Genomic DNA, 19,392 nt, shown 5'->3' on the forward strand with positions numbered 1-19,392 from the left:
CAAAACAAGTACTTTTTTGGCAGCTGACTGTGTGATATTGACCATAATGACACGCTTGATACATTTTTAGATTAACAAGCTTTCTTTGAGGGTGTAGAACCTTACAGGCATTGTTAAGTAACGCCAAAAACGTTTCTAGGTTACGGAACATTATAAGCTTCCCAAACAATATTAAACAAATATTAAACCATATGTACATTTAAAAATTGACGAGTAACCAGGGTAAGACATAATAATTTAAAGCGTTTTCTGATTAAAAGTTGAAAAAGGTTAAAGCGAGCTTTCGATTGCCAGTCTGCAATCTTTGACAAGTGACGAACAAAAAGCGCGAACATGAAATATATACAGCTAAAAGTGGGAAAAAGAAAAATTATCTGAAAAATAATAAAAATTGTGTGGGAATAAAATCTGTTAATATGAACTAACTTATGTCACAAATGCCCTGGTATCTAACGGCCACCCGCAATGTTTCATTTCAAACATCCTGAAGAAGAAACCACCTCCTGAAATTACTCCATCGCCAGAAGAGTTAGTTGGGATGTTCTTTACACGGGTCGACCCTCTAAACCAGTATCACGGCTTCGCAGTTTACCATATATCAAAGGTCTAACCGAACCACTCACAAGACTACTCAGAAGTAATGGAATCCGAACCACAAGCAGACCCCTCAAGACCTTCCAGCAGGAATTTATTGCCCCCAAGTCAAGACCACCGGTTGATCAACAGACAAATGTTGTTTACAAGATTCCATTTGCCGACTGTTCGTGGACTTATATTAGAGAAACTGGAAGGTGCTTAAAAACAAGAGTCAGAGAACTTTTTAAAAACACAAAAGCCTTTAAATTTCAACACACGTACGGCTGAATTACCACTCCATTGTCTTCAACAGGGCTCACGTATAATCGACAAGGGAAGTTTCCGCGTTAGAAAAACACTGGAATCCTGGCATACGGCAATCACAAGTGAAGCCGACAATAATGCGAAACAATTACCCAGACAATACTCTATTTTATTATGAACTTCAGTTTAACATTTTGTTCCCACAAATAATTTTATTGTTTTTATTATAATTTTTCCTTTCACAATTTTAGCTGTATATTTTTCATCTTAGCGCTTTTTATTCAACACTTCTCAAAGATTGCAGGCTGACAATCGAAAGCTGGTTTTACCCTTTTTTTTAACTTTTAACCAGAGAACGCTTTAAATTATTATATCTACATTGTTGTTGATTTTTTCGGAAAAATAAAACCTGCAGAATCTTCTTTCTTTTCTTTGTATGAATGGAAAGATCACATTAAACTGTAATTTAACCTTTCCTAAGGGATCTCTTTACCTATAAATAAACCAAATAAACCAAATTGATCACTCTTGCATTTACAAATGATTATCTTTTTAGCAGCTATTGTTTTCTTTCATTGTAGCCCCGCCCTAAAGAAGACTAGTCATGAAAAATAATATAGGCAGGAGCTTGCAATTAATTATTAATTATTGTTAATTTCAAAAACGAAAACACAAACGTTCCATGCCAGACTGTCTTTAAAAGGGTATGAAGTACACTCAAATTGTTCCCTCAGATTCAAGCAAAATTCTGCAGTACTCGAGGAGGAGGATGGTATAACAGTATTTGTACCATCATGGTTTTGGAAATGATTTTAATGTTTTGGGGTACAATCGAATTGTTCCCGCAGATCCACGGGCAATTCTGCGGTTCACAAGGTTGGTACAGTCTGTCAGTTAGTCATTGTTCAACATTTAAGTGGGGCAAGAGCACTTTTTTATCTTGCTCTGGGGTTCATTATGATCATGGCATGGATGATTTAACGTCTGGGATTTGAAACTGAATGAAATTTTACAAATAATACCTTGCAATGCTTGTGAGTTAGTTAAAACGTGTTTCAACTAGCGAAGTGTACTTCCACTAGGCCGAACTTTCAACGGAAGCAAATTTTTGTTCGAAAGTGTGAGTTGAGACGACTACAACTCTAAAGGTTGGGACACACACTGAGAAAAGTTCACGAGACTTGTTGATGGAAGTAGTTTTGGCGACTTAATTATCTTATCTTGTGACCGAACTACATATTTTCGTCCAAAAACACTTGTCGCAAAGACCGAAATTTGGTCCCTACGACTTGTCACACGAATTCTCAACTGCTGAAGAGAATTAAAAAGACAAGTACTTGGAACTTGTTGCCTTGTTCCCTTGTTTGTCCCTTGTTGTGAAATATTCGTTGGACATGGGCCCTACGGCTCGTCCCCTCGTGCCAGTACTACAAGGTAACTGTTCCAGGGACAAGTCCCAGCAACCTGTCCCACCATTTGGGCCGACAGTTAAGATTTTGAAGAAACGACTTCTGCAAAAATTAACTCTCGTAAATGTTTTCTCGAAAACTGCAGCGAATAATGGATATAACGATTCAAAAATAGGTTGCTCGTGAAGAGCAATTTGTCGCTCAAAGCGTGTGAGGTTGCGTTTATTGTTTACAGTTTTATGCGTGTTACACCTCCGCACGTAAACAAGTTTCTGCACAGCAAAACGTAGACGTCGCTAGGTTTAAATCACAACCCAACTTAATCTTCCACTCTTATACTTGAGAAATACGGCAAAACTGGAAAGTAGAAGATAAAGCTTAGTGCCACATAAAAACGTACATGACTCAAATTGCAAATTATCGCTGGCAGAAGCACTAAATCTTAGCAGGTGAAAATTTGAGAACTTAAAAAAAGAAAATCTTAACAAAAAGCCAAACAATTGTCCGTAAACCTCGGCTGAGAAACGTAATTAGTTTTCTTAGCCTTCAATACCAGTTGTTATTTTGTAATTTTCTTATAGGAACCTGTGACTTTTTAACGTAGAATGTGAAATTAGGTTCGTAGTAAAGGAAGTAAAAGTAAAGGAAAGACGATCATCGAAAACGTGAGAAGAATGCCAAAAAATCTGGCAGGTGGCTAATTGACATTGTTAGTTAATGAAATATGCTGATTACCTTTGGCTGTTCTTGTAAACAAGTCAGCACGGAGAACTTTAGTGATGTCGATTAAAAGCTTCCCTTTCATTTAAACGGACCAAAGCAGAATTTGGGTTTAGCAGGTTAACCATTGTCTCAAAAAGCAAAAGTAAAACGGGTACACTTATATCGTTCGCCACGTAATTACTTTTCTTTCTATGATAACGTCTCTTCTTGCAATATGAGCTTTAATAGTTATTGTTTTCAATCATATGATTTTTAAATGCCAACAATCCACTTCTCAGATGATTGTCGCCAACTGGAGTTCATGCCAGACTATAATTATGATGGTAAACGTTTAATAAATTACGTGATCCACACCGCTGGTGTCATCGTGGAAGGTTCGTGCCGTACCCTCTGCTACATGGAACCCAACTGTGTCAGTTATAACTTTGAAACAAAAGCGAGCGACAATGGAAAACACCGCTGTGAACTGAACAATGCTACTCATGAAGGTGGCAGAGACGACCTGGTAGACGACCCAGATTATTTCTATCGTGGTTCAAAGGTACGTGAGTTTGAGAAATTAAACAATTGGCAAAGACAAAGGGTAGACATTGAAACAAAAAAAGTTTCTCAAGTGTTGTCATAAGGGCTGAATTTACTTACACGATTACAGTTAAGAGCGGCTTTTTAACTATCAACTATACCCATGCAAGATGAAAAAAAAATTAGATGTTCTCAAACTTTGCCATAATGAAGGGCTTTGCTAACTTGTTACAAAAATTGAACTTTTAGGTTTTGTATTTTTATTTTCTTGGCGAGACGAGGTTTAGTAATTTCCTCTCACAGTGTCCAAAATCGGTCCTGAAATTACACTATTATCGAAGGCCAGCAAACCCAAACGAAAACCGTGCCAGGAAAGCCTGATGTATGCCATTAAAATATCAGATCCTTCAAAGGCTATTTAGAGCTGGTATGTCTCAATGAATTTCGATCCTGAATTTCTCATGGAATTTCCAAAATTATGCCTCGCGGAAGCATTGCGTGACGTTTAATTTCGGCCAGATTTGTGGGCAAAAAAATGGATCTGGTACATGGATTTACCTATCTAAACTATTGTTATCGACAAAAGTATCATTTCATCATCATCACTGAAAATGTAGCTTGGGTAAATGAAATGGCAAATTGTGAGAGCGTGTTGAAAACAAGACACTCACGCTAATTATAAATTGACATGTTGACCCGCCACGGTTGCAAGTATTATCACGGTTAATTTACATAAAAAAAGTTCGGCTCTTTTGTGCCCCTCAAACGTCCCAGCGATATATCATCTCCCATATGTAAGTCATTACCAGAGGAAAACGACCATTTTTGTTGTCAGATGTAGCGGTTTTATTTTTAATTACTCAGACAATCCGACACGCAATCTGTTTATAACTCAATATCGTCAAAATGTTTTCAAAAACCCTTGTGTGACAAATATGAAAACTAATATCTGGAAGTACTTCTTACCGTTATTTCGGGAAATTGTAGCATTACTGGATAAACGATCGCATTTACGAGACGTTCATGCAGTAAATAACCTGTTACACGTCTCTCGGATTACCTTGTGAACACAGGGTACTCAATACCAACTAGCCGCTAAGCGTTACTATCTTGCGTGTTTGATGTTTTTGTTTCCAATTTGTTTTATGATTGAGTCTTAAGGCCCCGTAGTTTTCTTTTAAACTACGAATATTGAATAAACGCAAGTTTTTAAGAAGATCGCTCACTGTGAAGTGTTACTCATGTTATGCTGACAAAGCCATTCGCACAGGCCAGCCATCTGGTCATCACTTGTACCAATCTAAACTGTTTATTTCTGGTAGAATTACGCAGTCCCGCATCCTGGTAGTGTGCTCACGGTCAGTTGCTTAGTGAAACACGTCGGGGTCGGGGGGGGGGGGGGGGGGAGAAGGCAGTAACAAACCCTCACCCTAACGACATTTTGTACTTCCCTAACCTTGGAGTTCTGAATTAAAAACTATATCTATAAACAGTCACATTGTTTCTGACAAACTCTGTAGGTTAGATAAATGAGTACCCACCACTCCACTCCTCTCCCCACCCAACCCTCCTCCTCCTCCTCATCATCATCACCAACATCATCATCATCATCATCATCATCATCATCATCATCATCATCATCATCATCATCATCATCATCATCAGTTATTTGCCTTACTAAAATAAAAAGAAATCATTCAAGTCAAGGTAATGGCGAGGAGACCCTCCCTGAATATGCATGCATGGTCGACCATGATGTCATTAAAGCTCGGACTTTTCTGCCGTTGTTTTCTCTCTTTCTTTCTTTCTATTTTTTTTTTCTTCATTTCAATCTGCATTTCACGTCTTTGGACGAATATGTCGGGCAAATACTTAAATTTTAACGAATTTGTTAAATAAAATCTTCGAGGAGGAGGAAGGGGTAATTGAAGATATCTGTACTGAGATTCGAAAGACAGCCGGTACCTGGTACCCAAAGGCAGCCTGGGCGTCCTCATGATTAGGCTATGCATCTTAGTGTTATGGAACAGCTGATTGATGGATGACTGAAACGTTTGCAGTTTTCACGCCGAAACAAATCTGCCACTCCCCCGAAAGGCACTGTACAACAAAGTTCTTTCGCACTAAAAGGCTTGCTTGCAAAGCCGATATGAGTCATTACTTCACCCTATTTTCCTATTTTACCCTGGAACGTTCAGTGCGGTAGAGTTTTATTGTTATTTTACAGGAGTGTTTGATATCCACAAATCTCATCTTGAAATGATTATATTTACGAGGCACCGTGACCTGTTTGGGGTTAGATGGCGATCTAACAAAAAGAACTCTGCTGCTCCGAGTTCATGGTGTTTGCAATTAAGCAGAGAACGCGGTATTACCTGTCACAGTCCGTCTCCATTTTATCGCTTTCAATGTTTCAGAAAAAAAAAATAAAATAAAAAGGATGCTACATAACGAAACAGTTGCAGTGATGCCAAAGTCAGCCCGATGTGGATAACTGTGAGGCGCGCTACATTAGTAATTGCTGTGTGCCATCCTTCGGACGACTATAACTGTGGGATCCAAGTTACTTGAGAATTCTTTTCTGTTGGTGTTTGATATTACTATAGTCAAACCTCCCGTAAACGACCACGGGTGGTGGTTGCTTACGAGAGGTCAGACCACAAGGGGTCTAAATTTTGAACGCATTAGCATGGGGTGATTCCAGAGGTTTAGTAGCCATAGTAACATTTTTCAACTTTCCAAAATTATGTTGCCAGTATAATTTCAGTATCCAAGGTGACGCCTGTGATAAATTACCTAATACGGCGAATGGGACAAGTCTATTTCAGGACACCTCCGATTGTGACATTCATGTCCCCTAAACTACCCAAGAATGTACATGTGATAATGTTACAAAAACAAATTTGTCCAACTCCTGAATGAGGATAGATATGAGGACCTTTGTCGTGTATGTGACAAGTGGTTGCTTTACAGGAGGTAAAAAACAAATCTCTAAGAGTGGTCGCGGTCGCCTACAAGAGATGGTCGCTTACGAGGGGTTCCAACTATAGTGATTTGGCTGGGAATATTTTGCCATTTTGGAAAAGAGGTAGCGCAAGAGAAGTGGCTGCTTACGAAAGGTGGTCGCAAGGGGAGGTTCAACTGTGTGAGGGAGAGGCAGGAGTGAAACATAGGGCAAAGTTTATTATAAGAAAAACGTGGGATTCCTGTGTCTAGCTGTTACGGTCTAACTAGGCAACAGTTTTGAATTTAAATGAATGCATCGACTAAAATGCTGTAATTATCTCATACAGATAACCTCGACTGAGGTACGAAGTACTTCAAGATATTGATTTCCCTGTATTTATCATATGTTTTCCTCAAGTTGTTTGTCGATAATGATTTAACAACTGATATTATGTTGCGTACATTCCTACGCTTCGCAATTTAAAATAAACCTTACATAAAACTACCAAAGTTTAGTCAGTTTATATAACCTGATATGTGGTTGTGGTAGTGTGTAAACAAATAAAAATGAAACCGCTACACTTACAATTGGCAACAAAAATGGTCGTTTCGCACTGGTATTGACTTACATGTGGGATATAATATATTGCTCAGTTATATGGGGGACACAAAAAACTATTTTACCTAAACTTATTACAGAGTCGAACTGTGATAATGTGAATTAACTGTGATAATACTCGCAACATGGCGGGTCAACATGTCAATCAATTAGCGTGAATTTCTTGTTTTCAACACGCTCTCACAATTTGCCGCTTCATTTAGCCAAGCTACATTTTTGGTGAAAGCTAAGATAAAATGATACTTTTGGCGATGATAATAGTTTAGATAGGTAAATCCATGTACCAGATCGATTTTTTTGCCCACGAATCTGGCCAAAATTGAACGTCACGCAATACTTCCGCGAGGCATATTTTTGAAAATTCCATAAGAAATTCAGGATCGAAATTCATTGAGACCTGACAGCTCTAGATACCCGTTGAAGGATGATATTTTAATGACATGCGTCAGTTTTTACTGATACGGTTTCTGTTTCTTTTTTGCTAAACTTCGATATAAGTGTAATTTCAGGACCGATTTTGGACGCTGTGAGAGGAAATTACTAAACCTGGTCTCGCCAAGAAAATAAAAATCCAAACAAACTTCAAAGTTCAATATTCGTAACAAGTTAGCAAAGCCTTTTATTATGGCAAAATTTGAGAAAATTGAATTTTTCTATCTTGCATGGGTATAGTTGATAGTTACCGCAAGCCGCTCTTAAGGTCGGGCCACACTGGAGTAAATCTAGCAGGGACACGAAGAGGGGCATGTTTCAAGGACAGTTTCCTTCGTGTAACGTTGTCGTTTTTATGAAAAAAAAAAATCCCCACAAAATATTTCATTTAATTCCGCTGGTTTGAATTAATATGCGTCATGAAGCGGGGACAAAGTGAACCAAAATTTTCAATGTGGCATCATGTACACTACTTTTGGAAACTGTCCCCACTAGAAAATATTTCACTGAGTGCACACGAAGCGGGATGTTCAGTAAATCAAATTTGATGATTGGCTTATGTGTAAATCAATATATTTAACTGCAGAATTCAAGCCGATCCCAGGCGCTTGGAAAGTTACAATCGACTAATGTATTCTCTTCCTTTCTTAGGACGCTTGTTTGAAGAATTCTTGCAAGAACAATGCAACTTGTCAAACAGGTTTCACTGACAAAGGATATCGCTGTGTGTGTGCAGGTGGATTCAAAGGAAAGTATTGTGGGAAAGGTAGGAATCTTGACATACAATTCTGGATTTCTTCCTTTGTTTGTCTGTTTGAATACAAAAAACAAAATAAATCACTGTACAGTTCACCAAATCCAAATCTGCTTTTAAGGAAGCAATCCTCTCTGAGTCTTAACTAGGCATAGATACAAAATTCCTCAAAAGTGGGCAAAAATTATTTCTGGGATTTTTCCCAAAAAACTCTCTAATTCTTGAAAATAATTCTTAATTCTCGATAATTTTTAAAACAGTTTATATAAATTTTCATTGTATAACAAAAGCATAAAGAAGATGTAGCAAGAAGGAAGGGTTGATAATCATAAAACAACTAAAGATTAAGAAATGGTAAACGTGCTGCGTGCAACCATCAAGTTATGGATGCACACCGGAGGTTGTCAAACACAAAAGTATCGCAAGAGTCCCTCGAGGTGTAGTCGAAAGCAACTCTAGCTGCTTAAGTGCTAAACAAACCTCCCAGGTGCATCCATAACTCGATGGTGGCACAGCTGTGGCGTTAACCATTTCTTTTATAACATAAATTAATCTGGAGATTTCTTAATTTAGATCCTGGTGTCATTTACGCATCTAGTCGACTTTTAAAGTACTTATATGCTGGTAAAATCTGGCACAAAAAACTCCCCTACAGAGTACACCGTTTCACATCCTAAAAATTTCATGCAGAGCCAAACTTTTTCAAAAGAGTATTATAGGCGACACAAATTCAGCAAAAAATGGTCTCTAAGTTTATTAAATCTAGCACATACACCTTCAAAGAATTTTCAATGATTGTAAGGTTTACAAAATCCGCTTTTCCATATATATCGATTTTCAGTTCAGTTTATTTTTATTCTATTAAAATTAAACAAGCTACCATGAGAATTACTAAATTTTGACTGGTCCTCAAACGTTCATTTAAAAGATTGATTATCCCGTGTACGAAAGTGCGCATTTATCATGAAGTTTTTTACCCGAAATAACCGAAACAACTAATCCGTGGTAGTCAATGGCAGAAAAATAAATGACAGTTTGCTAATAGAGTTATGAGCTAACCTTTATTCCATTTAAAATTGCTCCAAAATAGTCAACGCTTTGAAAAAAACACTGACAAACGTATTCCAATCTCGCACACCTGCCTTGCGACGATTGATTTCAATAATATTGACAGTTTCTCCGGGCATAATTAAGATCTCAAATGAGCCGACAATTTGATCGGGTGATTAATAACCGTCCAAGTTGAACTTTATTGAGGCAGGGTACGTGCGAAAAGACTTCATCAAATCTTGATGGAATCAAACGAGCGAAAAGCCAATTGCAAGCTGACAGCAAGCTCACGTCAGCGTGCAACCCACGGGTATATGGATGACGCGTATCAGCCAATCAGAGCGCGCGCTCTACTGACGCTATATAACCAAAGCTGTTGAAATATTGATTAGCATATTGTGCTCAAAGCCTCCAAAGCAACACTGAACGATATGGGACGATCCAAGCGTTTGTCAGTTTGTCTCTAGGGTGAGCCCTTAAATTGATAAGCGTAACACGAAAAACGAGGTTTTTGCTTGTGCAAAATTGTCAAAGTGTCAACTGGAAGCTAACATTTCTCTAAAATTCTAACAAATCTTAATCGTTGTCTAAAATTACCGAGATTTTCTAAAACTCTTTTCGGTTTCTAAAATTGTCAAAAAAAAAAAAAAAAAAAATTTCGGAATTTTGTATCCGGCTGAGCCTAAATATTGCTAGCCTTAACGTCGTCAGACTTGCACCAGTTATTTATTTAAGATCGAGGTTTGTCAGGATTGACAATTTGGTAAATTTAACCATAATTTAAGCAACCCAACAGCAACGGCGACGAAAACGCCACAAAACAAAAGGCTAAATGGGCAAAAACTATCACTATTTTCGCACGTTGTACGTTTTGGTTCATTTTTTGTCGTTTCTGCAGAACAGCAACGTTAAAAGACCAAATTCAAAGTTTTGTGGAGAATGCAAGCACACGAAGGTGAAAGTTTGAACACCATTGGTAGCAGTCTAGTTCCTGTATAGTTCGCCCACGTTCAACAATTTAAAGGAGTTGGAATTAATTGCAAAGTAACTCAAATAACCTGGGACGAGTTGAATAAAACTTAACGGCGGGCGTAAATGTTATCGTCAGACGTTAAAATACTGAATGTGACTGGACTGAAGGTCTGGCGTTAGCAGTTACGTCCGACGTTAATTTTATGCAACTCATCCCTGGAGTTTAAGAAGCTTCCACGACGACGGCAGGAAGAACGTCAGAAAACAATAGGATTTAATGAGAAAAACAAAGGCCCTGAACGCGCGTTATAAATTTTGGTACATTTCTTTGCCGTACGGAACAAACAACAACGTGAAATGATCAAATTCAAGGCTTTCTGGAGAACGTGAGCACGTGACGATTAATTTGTCATTCTGCGTCTCCACTTGAACGCCTCTTCCACCTGTTATTTTACTGGATAGTTCAACCAAGTGAAATAATTGCAAAGTAATACAAGTAATGCCAACTTAGAATTTCAAGTGACTTTTTTTGTTGGCGTTGCTGTTGTGGTTTCTTAAAGTCCTAAACATGAATCAAGTGACGTTTTCATTGGCGTGACGACGTTAAACTAAGCTTAAGAATCTCGAAACTACCTTTTGAAAGGGCTTTGTAATTTCTTTTACTCTGTTCTTTAAATCATACTACAAAGCAAAGAAGAATACTTTATATTTTCAAATGAAATAAAAATAATCAAAATAGAATTCATTCAATCCACTTCACCAACTACGCCCTTGCGTTGGTTTAAGATTCCCCAAGGTGACGCATTTGAAGATTAAAGGGTAATGTGCTTTTAATACAAGCACTGATTTATCGGCCTGGTTAGTAGATTGAGTTGCATGGATTAATGTCCATGTTACAATTTTTTGCTGATTCTTTTCCTGTTTTATAACACAGGGTGAGAATCAGCACGATTCAAAAATATGTCTTATATATTCATATTCATTCAAAACATATGTACCACTGCGATAGATTTTTTTATATATCGGGCCGATTTTCGTCAGCTCAGTCATTTAGTTTTCTTTGTCATATTGGGCCAAAATGGCCCGAATTATCGGTAAGTATCCGATAACAGCAATCAACCTTAAAGAAGGATTTAAAACTTGCATACACAACTATCCTCAAATTGTAATCTAGGAAATGGATCAAATTCCTTTATTTTAGAGGCCACCCAGGCCCAAAATAGCCTCTATCTTCTTGAGTATTTTGTACCCTAATTTTACTCAACATTCCTGTGATCTAAGCAATTTTTTAATTAACTTAAGATGGAAACGGCGTTTTTTGCAGATATCGACGAGTGTTCTACCAGCAGACACAAATGCAGTGCTGATGCTGTGTGCAATAATACCAAGGGATCATACAATTGCACGTGTAAACCGGGATTTCATGGAGATGGAAGATACTGTGAACGAACAGGTGACCGACTATTTAGAGGTGGATTAGTTACAAGTTCAAAAAGCATTTCTGTTGTCCACCAAAGCTCTTCTATTAAGTTTTTCTAATAAAACTACCATACACGGCTAACACTTGTTTTGATAAGATGGAAACTATCACGTCATCATATGGAACTCCAGAACTACGGTCAGTGAAATGATCAACAAAGATGTAAAACCATGGTATTCATTTTCTGAACAATGCGTTCATTGCTGCCTAATGTAATAACAACAAGGCATCATACCACAATACTTGCAAACCAGGGTGTCATGAAGAAGGGAGATGAGTTATTGTCAAACAACGCGGGATGATCAACGTTAGGCGGATAGCTTACATTCAAAAAGTGCAGTTGAAAATAAAAGTTTAACATTGTCTTCTTTCTTCCCAAGTTATCGCCTCAAGAGAATTGCAGGAAATTAATTTAACACCCAAAAAAATTGAAAGGTTATAATTATATATCCAATACTGCTCCCTCGGTAGTGAGATGTTACTTTAAGAACGGTCTCGTATGTAATTTCATTTGAACTGTAAACAAAATTATCAGTGCAAATGCGTTCATAATTTGTTCTTAAAAGGTGTTTCTTTCTTATTTAATCTGGATTTAATTCCTTTTGCTTGGTGTCAATATGTAATCAGAATAATCAGTAGTTCTTTCAGAAACATGGAAATTTATTTTCTGTTTAATTTCTGTTACAGTTTCGTCATGCAAGGGAATTTATGATAAAAAGATGTGAGTAACAAATGCGCCATCTTAGGTTCAAACGTCGAACTTTATATGCGCTGAACCTAGCGCAAATTGGCAAAAACAATCTTTCTTGCTCGTTTGCATTAGGTTCGACACAATTAAAGTTTGACCTTTGAACCGGGCATTAAATACCTACTGATAGTCAGTTTTAATATGAGACCACATGATAAAACTAAGTTGTTTCCTTTTCTTTAAAAGAAAAACCCTTTTTTTAGAACGTTCTGCCAATGTCGCACAATTTGTTAAGAGTGGATTTTGAGCCATCATATTTTTATTATGTTTGCTTTTCATGTAATCTTGATGGCCATCTAAAATTTACAAGTTGGTTTATGAAAATGTTGCGACGTTTCGTTGTTTCCAACGTCAACAGCAAGCACAGAAATGTCACTGAAAACTGAATATAAATTACTGTACAAGTCTCATTTTTGACATCCCTGCTCAGCTTCCTAAGTTATGTAAACAACTTTGCTTGCATAGAATCTGATTAACGTTCGGGAAAGTCGGATTCCGTTCACTAATGAACAGCATCTTGTAAATGAGGCGATTGGATTTGGTCCGGCACTTTTTAAATATTATTAATTCAAAAGTAGATTTGCTCAAAGTGATTTTGTAATTTATTGTCAGTCTATTTCACAACTGTCCTAAAAAGGAGTCAATACCGAGTATAAGATCCGACGACAGCGGGTGTCTATGACGGCGGGCGGAAGTAAAAAAAAGTTGCAAAATAACTTCCGCACAGCCGACGTGAAAAGTTTCCCGCCGTAGCGGGGTTGTTTACGACGTCAAAATGCCGAGTTTGCCGTTGCGTCTAAAACGTGAGTAAAATAATCCCATTTTAGGTCTTATTCGGCGAAATTCTTTGATACTTTCGATAGTTAGAGATTTTTCAATCTTAGTGGATCGTTTTATTTGAGTATTTCATGAAGAAAAAAAGATTTTAAAGGATTAATCTCCGTTTCATTTTGTCGATGTTGGTGGGCTGTCGATGACCACATGGAAAGCCGCTGTGGCTCTGTCACGAAGCCGCCAATTGCAAACCAGTAAGCTTTCTTTTTTTCTTGATGTCCTGTTAGGAATATGTATTAAAGTCAATCATTAAATACCCGGTTTGAATTCTGCTGTGTTGTAGCTAAATTAGACGAGTCGTCCTTCATCGAAATAACGAGTCAACATTCAACATTAATCTTGGCTCAGTTTGTTGACAACACAAAATCGAGCTTGTTTTGATCCAGATCTATCCGACAGTTTTGTATTAACAAGGAAAAAGGCGAGTCCAAGAATAGAAATCATCGCAGAACCAAGTTTTGGTCTATGCAACATTTAATGAAGAAGATACAATATTTCAACTATATTCCAAAGTCATAATCATGTCGTGGCACGTCGTGATTATCGCTGTGGAATGGTGCGATGATTTCTATTGTCGGACTCGCCTTTTTAAACGAATTGTTATATTTACAAGTTTGTTTTAAATCTGGTTAGGAATTCTCTGTACGCATATTTACACGTTGTCTTGTTACCTGCATTGAAAATATGTAATTTTAAATGGCAAAATCTTTATGGAATGGGTAGAAGAAAAAGAAAAATCTGGATTTTTCGACTTATTTTAATCGTACATGAGATGAAATCCGTTCTCTGAAATTTCTCCGTCGTCGAAGCTTTCAAGGATAGGGCCACGAGCCGATCTAAACGAAGCTATAACTACAATAAAAATTATTGAACCCTTTTTTCAACTCGCAGCCGTCCTCCGGTCGGTTTCTTAAGGTTTACTTTTCACGCCTTACGACAACGGCCTCTCCTCAGTTTTCCACGGTCATAGCTGCCGTCGCAGACACCTGCCGTCGTCGGATCTTAAGTTCCCTAATATTATATGATGACTTCCTAGCCAAAGGAATTTTGCGCTCCTCACTGAGTATTTAAGAAATGGTTACGACAAAGCATGCATATTTGAGTCCCGGATGCAAGCGGAAGGCTGCTAAGAAAGTAAGAGGCGTAAGAATTGCTCGATGCATAGCCGGAAGCGACATTAGTTTCTTGAGTGCACCCATGTCCACCAATCAAAGCGCTCACTTTACTTTAGTCATGTTGTAATTTCTCTTATACGAAGACTTTGAGTGGTAATTTATTCTTTTTTTTGTGATATATCGTCAAACACAACGTAAAATATTGTGAATTTTCTCTACTCGTTTCCTCTAAAGATCTTCAATCTTAAAATTTTCAAATGTCTTTACCGCATGAAAACAAGGTTTTGAAACATAGAAGATGTCAATTTTCGAATTTCATAAATTATTACCCAGTCTTAGCTGCCGTATTTGGGGTAAATTTAATCACGTGACGCATTTTGACCAATCGTAGTTGGTCACTGGGTTATTCTAATCACTGATAGGGGACGACCTTTGCTCTTAGAAAGTAACATGTTTTTTGGTTAGGATAGATAATACAGCTGAATTATGATGGCCCGTCGAATGATAGATGGCGAATTATGTTTAAGACCTCCGGTTCTACATGTTGCATTGAAATAACGAATGCAAGATAGCCATCTTATTTGTGTTCCCGAACTAGTCTAGATGTATAACGTCAGGAACGAAGCTTTCTGATTATCGTGATTTATATTGACAGTACCATATACCTCAGTGGAATCGGGGGCAAGATGTTCAAAGAGTCATTAAGTTAACCCAAGGTTAACTTTGATCCAAACATAGTCACTAATATATAAAGATTCTTTCAAAATATATTTTTTCTTTTCGCTTTTTCTTAAACGGTTCTTTAGCATTAGCTCGAAATTAGCTCTCAAAAACATTCTAAACGAGCAAGATAAAAAATCTCGGTTTAATTTTTAATTTTTTTTTTAATTTTTTGGATAAGCGTTAATCGGTTTTCCAAAAACAGAACTCATCTTTGTAAGCAGCCATTTTCAAGTTACTTGTCACGGAAGACCAAATCTATTTTACAGAGGCAATGAGAGCAAAGCCTACTGGATGATGGTGGGAAATCAAAATATTAGCGTTTTCTGTCATATGGAGGTTGCCGCCCATGCCAATGGAACATGCGGAAAAAGTGGATGGACGCTGATCATGAAGATTAATGGAAATAAGGTACTGCCAAATAAGCTTACCTCGCGACTTTCTTAAATAACTTGTTAAAATATCGTTTCATAAAATCTTTAATATTTTTGCAGCTCCTGCAGCTCCCCGATTCCAGGTTTCTGGTCTGTGATCATAAAGCCATAGTAAACTGAACTTTGTGCAATGTTATGCGAACCTTTAATATACCGGAACAGCAGACGTTAGAACAGGCAATCACATGATTTCAAGTGTAATTTTGAATAACTAACCACGAGTAAATTTTTTCAATTAGCGGTCTTTGTGCTTATTTATTCAAAATTGCACGTGAAAAATCATATGATTCCTTTTTAATAATATTCATTAAAAATTGCGAAATAGCTTATCATGATTATGCAGAAGCATAAAGTATTTGCAAACCTCCCAGTTATGTTTAACAATCTCCGGAAATATTCTACGAATCTTCGGAATTCTTCGAGCAGTCTTCAGAAATCTTGGGAAGTCTTTAAATGATCTTCGGCGATCTTCGCAATACCCCTGCTGACAGTCGACATGTATTGGAGTTCTTGGCATTAACTTCGGAATCCGTTCCAATTATTACTGAATTTCCTTTTCTTTTTTTTTTCTGAATCGTGTTTCCTGAAATTTGCATATCTCTCAGCTAATCCAAGCAGGTAATTGTTTCATGTATATTATTATGAAAGTTATTTCCACGTCATTGGAAGGATTTAAGCCTGATCTTATACCTTTAGTTGCGCAATGCACTTTTAATTCACTTACAATAAACTAGCATTAAACAATACCTGCAGTCACAACTGTACTTTAACTAAACTGAAGTAAAAAAGAAAGCCAACGACAACATATAAAGCAAAATAGTCAGTATGTTGTGCTCCCAGATCGTTAAGTGGACTTTTAAATGCATATAAGCTAATAATGTTAACGCTTTTTATATGCTTTGGCTGAAAATTACAATTGCAGAAAGATTTAAAAGGAATCTTTACTCTTACAACAAACTGCCATTTTAGATTTTATGACGTCATACGGTTCCTGCCATTGCTAATGAGCAGAATTTCTTTTGTGTGAAGCTATTAAGCAACCGTGTTAGGTCATGAAATGCATCATGGCGGCGCCCGGGAAATTTAAAAGCGAAAATGAGCGACAATCAAATCCTGTTTTGTCCGTCACAGAAATATTATTTCCATGTTATCCAACAAAATGTAAAATAAGATTGTAAAATCAACAATTTACGTTAGCTTATTTCAAAAGTGGAGGTTTCCTTTAAGAAAACGGATCTCATTTCCTGAGTTTACGAACGCGAAATCTTGCTGGCTTTACGAAAATGCTAGCTGACCTTTTTTAAAGCATACAGGAATGTGTTCATCTTTTTGGTTTCAGTTTTATTAATCGCACTTTGCGTTGTGCAAATGATTTGCTTAATAGTCTAAATTTTTTCATTTGTAGACAAACTTTCTCTACGATTCCAGCCTTTGGACGAACAACCACACCTTCCACCCTGCCGGAGGAATGACTGGGTTCGACACAGAAGAGACGAAGCTACCAACCTACTGGAACACCTCCTTCTCCAAAATCTGTCTTGGTATGATGATCGACCAACAAATCAGGTTTATTGTCATAAATACGACCGCCAGTTCGTTGTATTCACTGATCGTTGATGGACAATATCGGGCCACCCGCCTGGGTCGTGACACGTGGAAGTCGCTGATTGGTTCTCAGGCATCCATGTAGGACAAATGTAACAGAGAAGGATTTAACGTTGTGAGTGGCAGATCTAACCATGGAAGGGCAAGAATCGGTATACTTGGTGACAACGAAGACGACTGTCAATGGACTGACTCCAGAATTGGATTTGGAAGTGGTGGAGAACCTAACGAAAATAACACGTGTGGAAACGAGGCTCTAGCTAAAGAAGGGGCGGACAATGGAGACAAAAGCATCAAGACCATGGGATTCATCTTTGTGCAGTGAAAAGGGATCTACTGAAGCGCAAAGTTAACTAATGTAATTTCAGGGCCGTACGTACGATTTTACCGTATACAGACAGGGTTTGTAGTTGGACTTTCCCCCCCTCCCCCCCCCCCCCCCCCGTACACAAAAGAAGTTGCCTCTAGGATTTTCTAAGGGAAAAAAAACACACAGATGCTTTTTGTCTTAAATTGTCATGATTTATTATGGCATAAACACAAAATACTGGAACAAAACATTGCCTCTCATTCAACTGTAAATTTAAAACACAGTTGATGCACTGCTGTAAACAAAAGGAGGAAATCACTGACCTCCCACAGTTCAAACGCACTGTGACAGTGGAGCTAAGCATTTGCAAAAACAAAGCCGTGACTTAAGTACAATTCAATCCTTCTGTTACTGTGACACGTTGCGTAGCTCTATAACACAATACAACCTTACTAAAGAACCAAAAAAAAAAACAAACAAACAAACAAACTATCAAACAAAACAAATATCCGTGCCAAGAAACGCAACACTTTGTGACAAAAAGCAATAGCCGGGCCTGGCATTACAACAAATACAGAATGGAATGCCAAACACGCCGTCGTTGGTACACAGAATAAGAGGACATATTCAAAATAGGAGAATCAAAAATCATCAGGCACAAATGACCTGTGATGTTGAACATACGAATCTAAGGCTCTGTCAAATCCTCGAAACCCGCTACAAATACTTGAGTGCAGCACAGGCCTTTAAAAACCAAATTAGCTCTGAAAAAATCTACTCGTGTAAGCTAAATTTAAAAAGGCTAAAACACGCACCAAGGAGTCGCTAGGCTTCTCAGTTTTTATTTACTCGCCAAATTTTAAACCACAGGTAGCCAAAATTACAAAATCGTTTTTTTCATAAGAAAACTCGTACTGGCTTTTGCCTCGAAAGATTTTTCCAAAATAATTATTTGGAATTCACATGGAAGGAAGATTTTTTCAGCCAATTGGTCTATTTTCTTGTGATTTCGGACCAATATACCTACAAGAAATAGCTCAGCGAAAATCAAACACTATGTTAGAAAAATAATGAGTTTTCCTGCCAGGGGCAGCTGCCCCCTCTGCCCTCCCTCGCCCTTCCCCCCCCCCCCCCCCCCTCCTTCTATGTATGGCCCTAAATTTGAATTTAAGCCTAAGCATAGTATTCGCTCAAACTGGTCGTTTTGTAGAGGCTGCTTTCCAATGTGTAGTTTTGGGCTACAGAACTGCTTTAAAGAACATAAAAAAGAGTTTTATTGAAGATTAGAGTTTTTTATATGATGCCTCACAGTATAGTAAATCAGTTGTATCTGCACAGGCAAGGCCGCTGCTGATTTGAACAACAACAAAATCCTTTTTGGCAGGCATCAGCCGGCCGACTGGAAGGAAGGACAAAGGAATTTAGGGCGCTTCGTCTTCCATTTCGCCAAACATTTTGTTTGGAAATGCAGGGAACATTCCATGTCAACGTTAACTCGAAAGGCTTTTGTGTATACGTGAAGTTTTAATGATAACGCACAAAGTGAACAAATTTAGAGGAAAATATTATGAATGTGCATGAAATGGTCATTTCCGTTGCAAGCGTTTGGAAAGGTAAAAGTTAAGTCCCTCCGGAGGTTGTCCGTCTGTTTAGGAAATTCTCTGTGTGATTCACGCAAATGGAATTCTCTCCCGGGATGCGCGTGCCCGTTCGGTTACTTTTTTCCTTCCTCCTTCTAACGTCTGCCTAGCGCCTGTAGTCTTACTACAAGAACAACTGCAATAGAGGCTACCGTGATGAGAGCAGGCTGATTTACGACATCTACCTTTGCTTTGGCGAAATGTTTGTACTTGTATTTTGATTTTTGGAGCCATCTTAA

At 37.9% G+C, this 19,392-nt stretch overlaps 1 protein-coding gene across 1 annotated transcript; it reads left to right on the top strand.

Annotated features, from left to right (window-relative positions):
- Nucleotides 1–1,606: 1,606 nt before the first annotated feature.
- Nucleotides 1,607–17,565, top strand: LOC146487445 (uncharacterized). The gene is made up of 7 exons (XM_085088577.1): nt 1,607–1,716; nt 3,251–3,513; nt 8,143–8,257; nt 11,592–11,720; nt 12,435–12,468; nt 15,434–15,575; nt 17,004–17,565. Exons 1-7 carry the CDS (start codon nt 1,635–1,637, stop codon nt 17,286–17,288), a joined length of 1,050 nt encoding a protein of 349 aa, XP_084944703.1. The 5' UTR covers nt 1,607–1,634; the 3' UTR covers nt 17,289–17,565.
- The last annotated feature ends 1,827 nt before the right edge of the window (nt 17,566–19,392 follow it).

This window comes from Pavona decussata, unplaced genomic scaffold, assembly GCF_977016875.1.
Source record: "Pavona decussata unplaced genomic scaffold, jaPavDecu1.1 SCAFFOLD_16, whole genome shotgun sequence".
Classification (NCBI taxonomy): domain Eukaryota; kingdom Metazoa; phylum Cnidaria; class Anthozoa; order Scleractinia; family Agariciidae; genus Pavona; species Pavona decussata.